Genomic DNA, 12,381 nt, shown 5'->3' with positions numbered 1-12,381 from the left:
TGGACTTATTGTGGACTGTTGTAAAGCTGGCTAGAGAAGTTTTGTGCTTTGTCCAGAGTTCGTTATTAAAGCAAAGCTTTCCTTGCAAACCCTCCTAGAATTTCCTGACTGTGCCTGCTGTGTTCTGCTGCTGTATTTCGACACTTAGCGGCTTGGCTTGGCCTGTCCTGTGGTCTGGGTGCGGTCAGTGCAACTACAAGATCAACTAGGCTTTGCTAGTTTTGGTTTCGAGGAGGTGTCGGTGGCATGGCTGATGACCACGCCGGCGATGTATTTACCCGATTCGAACGAGTACCCAATTTTCGCGGGCTTAAAGTGAGAACATGAATGTGCACCCGAATTTAACATGTTGCCCTATTTAACATGCTGCCCCTCCCACCATTCACAATCAGATAAAAATGAGACATGCAGAAAGAACTTACTTTTTAAATGAGTTTTGATAATGAAAGCAGCATGCTGTCGCTATTAGCATTTCACTGGACACGGATACCACGCACACACGTGTGGTATTCCTGATCTATGACTTTTAGACATACTACTATAACTTTCGCAAGACTCTGCATCGGACTTGTCGAAGCATGCATCCGACAGCATTCCTGGCATGGTATGCAGATAGCGCACTTGGCCCGATTATGCCAATGCACCAGTGCAGAGTCGCATGAAACAAAAGCTGGCAAAAACTACAATCGCATCGTGACGCGCTTAGCAGGACTGATGATCGCGCACGTTTGGCATTTCGTGCTTCCGAATTTGCCTCTGCACCACTAAATTTACATTACTGCTGCATTCAAATGCAACTTAAGAAACGGGAACATTACAGCCCAATGATGCATCAAATGGGAACATAACACTACATAGGATTCAATAGGCTTTAAGTTGGGAACACAAGAACGCAACGTAGCAGCCGGGAAAATGCAACAGTGAGGAACGTATCAAAGGGGTTCACTCCGTGAAATGATTTCTCAGACCACATCGAATATGAATCAAATAGTACTTCCTGGAAAATGAATAGCCGTTATCCCAATATAAAACGATGTTCACATCTCGGTATTTTTCATCTTGGCAAGTTTCTCTCAGTGCATGGTACGTTATGAAGTGTTAATTATTAAAAATGCAGATGAAGCATTGGGAGCAAGCAATTACAGTCGCCGATTGATTTTTCGGACTACAAAAATTCAGACAAGCTTGATTATTCGGTCTGCTTCGTGGCATCGCCATTCTCCCCATAGACCATAATGTATAACTGCCGAAAGTTCGGACCCCTTGCAACCTCTCGTCTGATTTTTCGGACACTCCTTGAGCCAACTCAATCGAGAGCACCATGCACCGACTCTGACCGGTGCACGGTTCGACTAGCTGAGCGCCATTTTTGTTGTGAACGGAGCCTCCTTGCTGCCCCACGAAGTGGCGCTACTGAAAATCCCCGTTTCTGTCTGGTTCGATAGAGTTGCTACAGTAGTTCCGGTCTCAGCTTAGTGAGCCATGTCAAGACAATCCAGCAGCTGATTTGTTTGTTTATTCGTGCACGACGCTGCGAGTAGGCTACGTTTTTCGTTTGTGCGACTGGTGTCGGCGGGGCAGTGTTTGCTTTGTGTGCTGTGTCGAGGTTGTGGTGATCCAATGCGGCATACGGAAACATCGCATCGATTGTCTAATGGCGCCGACAGTGCCTGTGCAGACTGCGCTGGGGAATGCCGGCAAGCGGGTGCCAGGAGACCTAGGATTTGTCGCCTTCCGATGTGCTCCCTACTGACGCCGAAAATGTTCCGCCGAGTCCTGTGCAGTGGTTGCATTGCGATTCCAGACACCGTCTGATTTGATAGTTTCAAAGGTGCTGACACTGCTGTACTAGACAACGGCGAGATCATTCGTCAGGTTTCTGCTGCGCCGCCGGACGATGACTCCGCGTCAAAAGATGCCGAACCATGTGCTACGCTGCCGTCGCATGCGGAGTGTGCACAAGCAGTGACTGTGCTTTCAACCGCCTATAGTGACCGTACGACCCTCTCCAAGATTGAGGCTTTCTGATTGCGCATAAACGGAGCAGCGCGCAACGGTGCATTCACGATTTCTTCAAGCCTAGTTCCAAGCCTGAATAAGGGGTGGAAATAAAGGATTTTTTTTTTTCTTAATCTGCTTTTTCGGACACCTGTTCATTCGGACATTTCCATGGTCCCCATGAGGTCGGAATAAACGGTCGGCGACTGTAGTTTTTTTCCATGCACAGGACTCTTCAGAGAGTACAAATGATCGCTGTACGGCCTGTAAAGGCTACATAAGTGATGTAGCCTGCTCTAGTATGCCAGTCGTCATGTTTTATGTGCATATGGTGCCCGCGGGGGTGAAAACTTACCATACTTTTGCTCCAATTTTATGTTTATTTGGGCGCAGGTGATGCGTTGAAATACTGAAAAAGCATTCGAAAACTTAATCGAATAGGATATTATTCGGTTTGTTATTCAAACGTTTCGAACATTCGCACACCCCTGGTAACTAATATACAGGTGGCTGTAAGCCCTTCGCTGGGACCGAGCTTTAGGGATGCTACACTCGGGAAACTTGTGAATTACGAATGCGTCAGTGGGTTTCTACTGGTGCTAGCGTGACTTGCATTCAAAACTTCACTTATTCACCCGCCCCTAGCGAACGCACTGCACATCTCTCGTGCCTCTAGAAACTTTTCCAACCTATCATGTGTGGGCCCTGCATGAGCCGTGACGGCGCGTTGACGCCTCGAGCGTCCGTACAATTGCCACTGCAGTCGAAAACCGAGACTTCCTAAGAACCCACCTGTCCGTCATCTCCCCGAGATGCCGTGCCCTCAGACGGTGCTGCTGCCGCTTCGGCGGTGGCAGTCGCGAGAGCGTGGCACTTCTCAACGCGCTCGACATAGAGGTCCGACTGGAGGAACTTGGGGTAGGCCGACCGCTGCAGGAACTGCTCAAACTCGCGCTGTGCCTGGTCAAAGAGTGACACGTCCACGATGCCCTCCTTGACGTGCTCGGTGATCTTGGCCCGGAGTGGAGGCGACACCTCCACCATGCTGTTGCGGATGTAGTGCCGGTAGATGCTCTTCATGTACTGCGTTCCGCACGAGGGGAGGGGGGGGGGACAAATGCCACAAAGTGAGCAAGGCTATCGCGTAGAGGCAACATTGGAGGTCGAGTTGCTAAATGGCACCACGACCCCAGCACCAACCAGCTTAAAAAGGTATAAGCTAGCAGTACAGCTCAGACCCCTTATAAAGTAACCGCGTATAGACAAGGACCACATCTAATGCGGTCTTTTTGAACTCCCGCTTATTTTCTGACAGAACTCACTCTATACGCGTACTGCTTATAGTACAGCCACACGAGATGAAATACCAGTTATAATGTGCTTGCCAGAAAATCCAGCAGACAAGTGAGGCAGCGAGCGTGCTTCTCAATGAAGCGCGCTGGCCAAGGGGAGATGAGAATGACGAGGGCAATGTCGAGGAGGAAGAGACGAGGAGCGAATGAAAGAAAAAGGAATGGACAAGGGAGAAAAAAATGAAGGATGTGGCAACAGTGTGCTGGTTCCGTGAGTCGCGGGGGTTGCCTAAGGGTCTGAGAGGTCTTTTTGTGCGTTGTTTCTTTTTGGCCCTTCAGTTCGTGTGCAGAAAATAAATACAGTTGCCGAATGACATTTTCGCACAAGGCATTCAAGGGGCCCATTCAGCATTAGAACAACTGGCCACTGACTCACTCGGCACGGGCAACTTGTCATGGCACACTCGGGCATGCGTCAAGGCTTGGACTGTCAGAAGGAAGCCAATGATTAAACAGGTACGCGCCGTACTCACCTGTAGCTGGACAGACGGCTCGGGGCAGGACCGGAGGCCGTTGCAGGCAAACCAAAAGTAAAGGCCCAGCCTATGGGCACCTTCCTGCTCGAGGAACTGCTCAAACAGGCGCAGGCCCTCGAGGTCCACCAGCAGGCTGCGCAGGTCGCTCGCCCACCGCACCGGGCCCTCAGACGCCGTCGCGGGCGTGGATCCCGACGGCGCTTGGCTGCTGCTGTTCTCCGACAGCGTAGAAAGCGATCCGCAGCTGGAGCCATGGGTGACCGAGGAACAGCCCATCTCCCCAGGAAATCCCTGCAAAAGAAAGGGAGCATGCAAGACGACGTCAGGACGGAACGGACAAATTGCCACCGGTGTCATTTGCTCGCTTCTCGGGTGTCACGGGCATTACTGCGACGCCTCGGCCACAGTACGCACGCTCACCTTTCCGGGGTCCCATGGCGGCCTTGGCGAGCACTCGCGGTGGTGCTGGCTGTCTGCGCCTTCTGCAGGGTGGCGACCTCCGGGGTCGCCATCCTCCATCCTTCCTCAGGCAGGTGCCCCACTCCGCCGGTGCCCTCCTCCCCGCCGCCTCTGAAGAAAGTCCGTCGGTCCCATGGTGCAGACCTGCACCAAAGTGATTGGCAGAATGTTGCACTCGTTCCAACCGACTGACGGGATTTGACATCCCGATACGATGCAGAAGCTGCGAGAGATGCCATAGCGGAGGACTTCAGATTAACTTATACAACATAACATATGCTACTTCTTACTAGGAAGGCAACACCGGTAGTGTGGTCAGAGAAATCTATCACTCGGCATGTTCCATAACAAGCTGGCCCTTTGGTCTGGAATCTACAGAATATCTTTCTGATATGTTAGAAAATAGCATTTTAAGTTGACGTTATGTGTACTCACACACTGTTTATAAGCCTCGGGCTTCCAGTACGTATTGCTCTGTTTGGCGGATAATGCAGACGGTGCATGTGGAAACTGTGCAAAGAGTGCAATCATGTTACTCTGGCAATCGTTCCAAGCTTAACAGGTTCAGATGCAATTTTGTTGCAGTGTGAAAGGATGTAGACGAGATACCTGTGTGCTATCAGATATGCTCCGTCTTTTACATGGCACTTTCTTCACATATTGTGACTACACCTACAATGCCAACCTTGCGCCGAATCGGGAGCCATTTCACTGGGAGAGGTCTCGGTCTTGCAGTGAACATAATACAGGACGATGAGTGTTCTTGTCTTTACTGTACCTCTGAGACAAGGCACAAGCCAGCCTGTGCAGTGCTGCCCAAAGCCACGTGTTAGGAGCAGACATGGCGTTCAGTCTGACAACAGGCCTTTGCAAGCTACCCTAAATATGAAGTGCGATACGAAAGATGAACAAGTTGACTCCACAGTCTACCACTTAATTATGGTGCAGTACTACTATGCTGAAAACACTTTTGACCACAAAGGGGTTAAGAACAGGGTTGTCATACTCAAGTTATGCACAAGGCCACACAGCTTCCGGGACCACTACCGACATCTTAGAGCAGAGGGCAGTTCTTGTCTTCATAGGAGGCTTTTAGACTCGAAATGCACGTTAAAATAAATGCTACTACCAAACTGCTGAACCAACTTGAGCCAAGTTTGTAGCACTACTGCCTCAACCTCCGACATCTTCCAACTGCCTTTTCCCAATCCATGGCACCTGTTTAGCTACTCCAAAAAGCACCACGGGAAGTTGGGTGGGTGATGCAACACATACATCACACGACCTGCTCAGCTCCACATCATCCCCTTAATCTCAACCATAAAATCAAAATCAAATCAAAGGAAATTAGGGGGAAGCAACGCACGAGCGATGAGGGGAACCACTCAGGATTAACCTCAACGACTACTTGGGATGATTTCTTTCCAAGCCGACTTTTATTTTTGTGAGAATGCAATCAAAATTTCCCAAATATTTGTTTGAGTGATAAATTGTGAGCAGCTTTCATTATTGCAATAACAGCAATTCATTTGGTATTTTCTGTTGCCTGTTTCCATCAATTTTTTTTTTGTTCTGGAGTTTCAAGCAGACATGGACACAGAAACAGTCCACATGAAGCTTGACATTTCTTGCAATAAAGTCAAGCATGCTCATGTTCCCCCATTTTGAGGCATCATTCCTGATGCTGCGAGAAAAAGAAATTGCAGTGGAGTCGGCAGCAAAGTGCTCTCGTCAAGCCACGTCCACGGAAGAGAGGCCACCAGAGGCTCAGACTTTTCCGCATAATTTTCAGTTACGGGTTGAAGCTCCAAACAATTCGCCAGAGATTTCAGGCTGAAAGGACATACAAAACGGTCACAATTCTGGAATTGAAAAGGCAGCCATCGTCGCTGCAGCCAGCCGAACCAGTGCAGGCATTTTTAAAATTCAGGGTAGCCGGATTTGTGCTGTTCTCTACAACCACACTGGCGGGAAAAAAAGAAAAAAGAGAAAGTTTTCTGGGAAACTGACACTATCTAGCAGCAGTAGCACAGCAGTCACATAGAACTGATAAAATGACTTCCACTCGTCGATACCCGTTCTCTGAATGAAAAGGGCCAATGTGCACTTGAACATGAGGGCACTAGTTTTTTTGTGTGTACCGCACCCCTCACAATGAGGCCTTTGCATTCGGGAATTAAAGCCACAACCAAGCTCTCGGCAGCACAAAGACACAGGCAACGTGGCGGCAATCAGAATATTGGCTACCTCTCTAATCCGCACCGCCCTTTTACTGGGCCATTACACTATTCCCATTCCAATGTCTGTCGTGACTCAGCCTCACAAACTCTACAAACGACAAATTCCTCAGGCGGTTTAAGACACTGGTATTGCAAGTAAAATAAGCTTGAAAGCAGTCGCTTGTATCCACAGTCCCTGATTAAAAGCGAGATAGCATACTTGCAGACAGTTGAAAACGATTAGAAAACCAATCAAATGAAATGAAAAAGTGCTTCTCCTTTTGCATACCGCCAGAACTGTGTGCCTTGTTCAATGCCAACGGGACTGAAATTTCTGAGCATGGCCCCTATCTTGACCCACACAGGAACTAATGACAGAAAATTTTCTTCAGACACATCCAGTACATCCTCAGAAAAACTAGAGAGCAGAATAAATCTTGAAAGTATATCACCACTTTCTTTTGTGCTGATATACGACTGTTGTACAGAAAATTCTCACTGAAGCGCCCACTGCTGCTCCTCAATTTCAATTGCCCATGCCAAAACGGACAAGTTGACATGATTCCTAGGTGACCTCACTCTCAGCCAGTGCTGACGTCACATGAGAGGTACCATAGTCCAAAGGCTATGCTGAACACATGTTTGACAAACATTTGTTTTTGCCTGTTCTTGTAATAACAAGCACTTCACTAGTTCTGTATAACTGTGGACACAGTAGACGCAGCTCTTGATGAATGAGTGCAGATTCAACTAAAATCCTCAACATACCAGAGTCCCTTGACCCTTTCCACTGCACAAAGTTGGCTATTTGCAAAACAGCAAAAAAAAGCAACAGCAAGAGCAAGTGCTCGCAACGAGCTATGAAATGCTTTCTTGTAAGGCAAGAAGTGAAATCTGGAGGACATCTGATGCATTTAGAAGAAAGCTAAATCCTAGTGACTGACGGTAGGTGACTTTTAAGCACCCAAACTCTGCCAAACAAACAAACAAACTTGTTTCTCAAACTTTCAAAACAATGGAAATGTCAAGGTTACACTACACTTGCACCCCCTCCTCACTTCTTCCTAGTGAAGATAAAGCTTTACGAGACCTTGGAGACAAACCAGCGGGAAGACGTGGAGTTGCCACACCTTGTTGCGCCATGAGCTCCGCTACTCATTCTATTTTGTGCCCACTACAGGACGAAGGCATCTCTCGGAGATCTCTAATTACACCCGTCTTATGCTAGCTGATCGCATCTTATGCCTGTGAATTTCACAGTACGTAGGTCTCTGCTGCCCGTAACTGCACTTCCTTTCCCCTTGGCACCCATTCTTTGACTAATAAAGTGGGGTTGTGCGAATAGCAATTTTTGAGACCGAATCAAATAGTGCCAGGAGCGGATCGAATTGAACACTTATCAAACAGTTTTCGAATAATGTATACTTGTTATCAAAACATTATATATAATGATGTTCCCATTCCAGTTTTCCTAAGGATAGCAAGTTTATGTCATTACATAGTATGCTATGATGTGTCCTTTATTAAGAGCACAAATGCAGCAAACAAGTAGTTTCTTCGTATGCACAGGGCTCTTCAGAGAGTGCAAGTGATCCCTCTATGGACTGTAATGTATGGCTACCTAAACCTTCTCCACTACACAGGTTCTTACGTTTTATTTCTATACTATTCCCGCAGGAGTGAAAGTTTAACCTACTCTTGCTCCAATTTTGTGTATTTGGGCACTGTTGACGTTTAGAAATATTCGAAAAGTACAAGAAAAATATTCACATCTACAAATAGATTCGAAGACCGAATCGAATGGGACACTATTCGATTCATATATTTGCACGCCCCTACTAATAACCCACCACTTATCTCCTTTACATATTGCATGACCTGGACAACTCCACTCCCTCTTGAACTCGACTAAAACATCAGCTACCCCATTCACTCTCCACACCGCGGTGTAACTGTTCATATTCATCCCATTTCTCGTTGCATTACCAATAGAATCCACCTCAAGAATAATTTTATAACATAAATTTGCAATATTATCGCTAGCAAAGAACATCAAGGACCACCCACTACAAACAGAGAAGAGTCAAAGGCTAGATTTTTTTGTTGGTCACTACTGCACGTGGCAACAGACAATGATAAGAAAGCATAGCGGGAAGGTAAATGTTGAATTGAAACGCAGAAATAATCGGGTAATGGGAAATGAAAGTGGACGTGAATATAAGTTGACGCAGGCGAAGCCGGACCCGCATCCTCGAAAGTATCATTACAACACCCGACCCCAAAAGAAGTTCACACAACGGCCTGTTTAGACAGGAAACCAACTAGCAAGTACTCAAACAGGAATACAAACTAGCGCATACCCAAACCATGCTTAAACAGGAATCCTGGTTGAGCTAGTGACCTTACCTGACAGCTCCGGTCCGAATGACAAAATTTCGATCGAATCGCACCTACCCAAGCCCGTATGCATACTCGACACTCTCTCCCCCGCACGCGGCCGTCGCACCAATCAGAATAAGGTATTCGACGCGGTGACGAAAGCTTCCCTTTCCCAGCGACCGCACCGCCACCAGCGGGCAAAAAAAAAAAGAGGCGCTGCTAAGCGCGCACGTTCGGCCCGTCGACACGACGTTACACGCCAGGGCGACCACTCCAGCAGTACCAACCGCAGACGGCGACGTTGAAGTATGCACAAATCACAGAAGCATGAAAGCGAGAGCCGTTTCTCAAAAGGGTGCGAAACGGTAAACGGAGGTGACGTACGCCGTTGCGAGATAAGAGAAAAGCGCGCAGCAATAAAGCCTGTTTTGTTCACAATTGTAATTAATTTTGAACCTCGTAAACTGCTAGCGGGTTACGCGGTTTATCGATTCGTTTCTTTCACATCAATACCTTTTATTTTTTTCGCGGCGCTTCAACGCCTTCTTCAGCTGTCACCGTGGCATCGAGAACTACGAAGCTTAACTGCGCTTCAGCGTTCACCATTTAAACTCGCCAAAGCTACTATGAAGACGTTAAGCCAATCAGCAGTACACAAAAGGCTGAACGCCTGCAGTTGCAGGATGGCTTCCAAAACAGCTGTTAAATGAGTGCGAACGAAGGTAGGAACTGTTAAACCGTTACCAAAAGTTATGACCGCGCCTCGTTATGAACATTTCGCTCGCTACATTTCTATCTACAGCGCCAAGAGTCTCCCTGAACCGTGACAGACCACCGTAAACCACAGTACGGCCGAGAAGGAGCGATCACGTTTTATTCACCGAAGACCACGGGACCGCCGCGCCGCCACTACGAAGGCATCCCCGAAACCCCCAGCGACGTGTCGTTCGTTACTCAAAATTCGATTTTATCGCGGGATCGCGCCCGCGCGGACAAGGACCACCCACGCAGTTTTCCGCGTCGTCTGCTACGCGCGACATGGCCTCGGGCACCTTCTTACTATTTCATCTGCCACACTAAGCGAAATCCGACGAATGGCTTTTGTGCATTGTCAACGCACCGCAACAGCTATTCCAAGGTGCACGCATGTTCTATAAACCGGGTCATCGTTCGGGAATTTTATAACTGCACACTGGGGCAAGAGGCGCGATTGCGACGGCAAATTGGGGGGGATGGGGCGGGGGGTAGCAAGAACCGACGAGCGCTGGAATTTTGATCTCGTTACGGCGTGCCCTGGGGACGTGGAGTCCGCGGTTTTTGTCGATGGGCTGCACGAACGGGTCGCGGTTTGGGAGTGAAGGACCCTCGAATGTATCGTCCCCGAGGCTCCGAACTCTAACCATTGTTCGCCGCGCACTCAATCCGTTTTGAACGAACGCTCCTCAGGCGAGCACGCATTGTTTCTCAAGTGCTTACGGCTCTCGTTCGATAGAAACCGCTTACACGGCTGTATTAAGCGAAACGACCCTTCAAGCACGGGCTCAAGCTTTTTTTTTTTTTTTTTGTAGACGGGGTTGTTTTGACCTGTATTATTTGCGTGTTTCCTTAGTAGTACGCGTGACTGGTTTCACAAAATCGGGCAAGGGTCGCGAGACCGGGATTAAGGCTTCAGCTGCAGAAGGCAGCGTTTTTACCTCCAGCCGCTATCGACAAAAAAAGGCAGTTTTGCTACAGCGGGCTCGAGGTATTCTTGGCAGACTCAGCGGCGAATCGCGAGGGGTTTAAAAGGAAAAGTGAAAATGAGGAATAAGCTGAGCGGAGGCTGAAAACGTCACAACCAAATGTTCAGCGCGCATTAAGTTTACCGTATGGAGCTGCGGGTGGGTTGCAGCAGTTGAAGTCGGTTAAAATTATCTGAATGTAATAGGTAAACTCACGAATAAAACGACAGTCGGGCTAAGCACAGGCAGATAAGGCAATGAACTACCCCGCAGAAGATCACGTTACTACGGCAAAGCGTAAACAGACGCGCAATGTTGTTTGTTGTATCACGCCGTTTAAAATTCGCACCACCAGGCACAAAAGTTCAATAACACCCACCATTCATAGTCCGCTTGACCACCCACATTCCCCCACTGCTGTATCTCAGGTGCAGATGACGGCTAGCTATACACTTTTCTTTTTCAAACTACGTAAGCTTTATACACGTATCATTTCGTTAGCGGGGCGATCAAGTGTAGCGCGAACAACGAAGAAAAAAAAAATGTGGCAGGAAAGCCAGGACCCCAGCAAGCACGTCGCTGAGGCTAGCACCTTCGCGGGCGAAGCGTCCAACAAAAGCAAGAACAAATGCGAGGCCCGCGAAGACCCAAGGAAGTTGCCAACAGCCGTTTCGCGACTGTTTACCGAATAAAGCTGCGGAAGAAACGGCGAATAGACAACGCAATAGGCCTAGCCGCGGTTCTGAAGTTGTTACAAGCACGGCTCACTTGCTCAAGTACCGCTGGCCAACTTTTGCTTTCGACTTTTACTTCGAGCAGCGACACAAGAAAGTTTTCGGCAGCCCAGAGTGTAGGAAACAAAAAGTCCGTACGAAGTACTCGCTCGCCTCGAAACCGCGGCGAAAGTTCGCGAGGTGAAAGTGTTTCCATACGCTCCGAGCTTGACACCGTGCAATCCTTCGCTGGAGGAATCTCCACACTCACCGGTGTTCAGTCGCTCGAGCCCTAGACGTCCCGAAAAGAAAAAAAAGAAATAAAGGTGCTGAAAACGAGAGCTAGGCCTAGAGCTTGCGGACGCCAATGCGGGCACGGTGAGTCGTGACGATGCGAACTCGGAGTGTCCACGTCGTGGGAAAACACCACCGATGGCCGGGAACACGCGACGACTACTATCACCAAACTTCAACAATAAATTCCGCACTGCGATTTCCGTCCCCCACCATCGCCGCACATGTCCACGGCGGCCATACTCCAACACCGCCAACGTCACGAGAAAAACGCCCAATGGCGACGCTCCGTTGTTAAACGTCACCGTTCCCACCGACCAATGGCAAACTTTCTAGGGAACAAATATCGCCGGTATGTGTGGTTCAAAATTTCTTAATGAGCGGCTTACGCCCGCGGATTTGTTTTCTCCAGTCTGATGCAACCGAAATTTACTCGATTGCTTGGCTTAAAAGTGCGTAGAATAAAAATAAAAGGTAGGCAGTTTGAATTGGAGTGCGCCTGAACTGTGTGCGGCGGTGGTAGTAGGGAATTATGAATACGCCACAAGAATAGGTTCTTAAACGCGCTACGGGCTTGGGATCTCGCTTCTCAGAACCACGTGTCCAGCATTTTCAAAGAGGCCGACAGCCCGCTAAGTGGCCCCAAACACGCACCACAATCTGGACCTTCCTCGACCTTCCTTTTCATTTTTTTTATTTATTTTGTAAGTTTGCCGTCGGCCGGCTTGTCAAAGAAATCTTTCCTGTTTCAGTAGCACGTGGTTTGGTGG

The 12,381-nt window shown here is 48.4% G+C and overlaps 1 protein-coding gene across 1 annotated transcript in view; it reads right to left on the bottom strand.

The window, feature by feature from the left end:
* The window catches only part of LOC142590158 (axin-1-like), a 40,964-nt gene extending 29,083 nt beyond the window's left edge, over window positions 1–11,881 (bottom strand). The window contains exons 1-4 of the mRNA XM_075702050.1: window positions 11,589–11,881; window positions 4,247–4,429; window positions 3,824–4,117; window positions 2,791–3,081 (exon numbers count right to left, since the gene is read on the bottom strand). Of these exons, the coding sequence (XP_075558165.1) occupies window positions 2,791–3,081; window positions 3,824–4,117; window positions 4,247–4,345 (684 nt within the window). The 5' untranslated portion in view covers window positions 4,346–4,429; window positions 11,589–11,881. The remainder of the gene's footprint in view (window positions 1–2,790; window positions 3,082–3,823; window positions 4,118–4,246; window positions 4,430–11,588) is intronic.
* Between the last annotated feature and the right edge of the window lie 500 nt (window positions 11,882–12,381).

The sequence above is a fragment of the Dermacentor variabilis genome, chromosome 8 (genome assembly GCF_050947875.1).
Source record: "Dermacentor variabilis isolate Ectoservices chromosome 8, ASM5094787v1, whole genome shotgun sequence".
In the NCBI taxonomy this organism is placed as follows: Eukaryota; Metazoa; Arthropoda; class Arachnida; order Ixodida; family Ixodidae; genus Dermacentor; species Dermacentor variabilis.
Note: the sequence above shows the minus strand (reverse complement) of the source record. Positions and strands in the feature narration are given on the sequence as shown.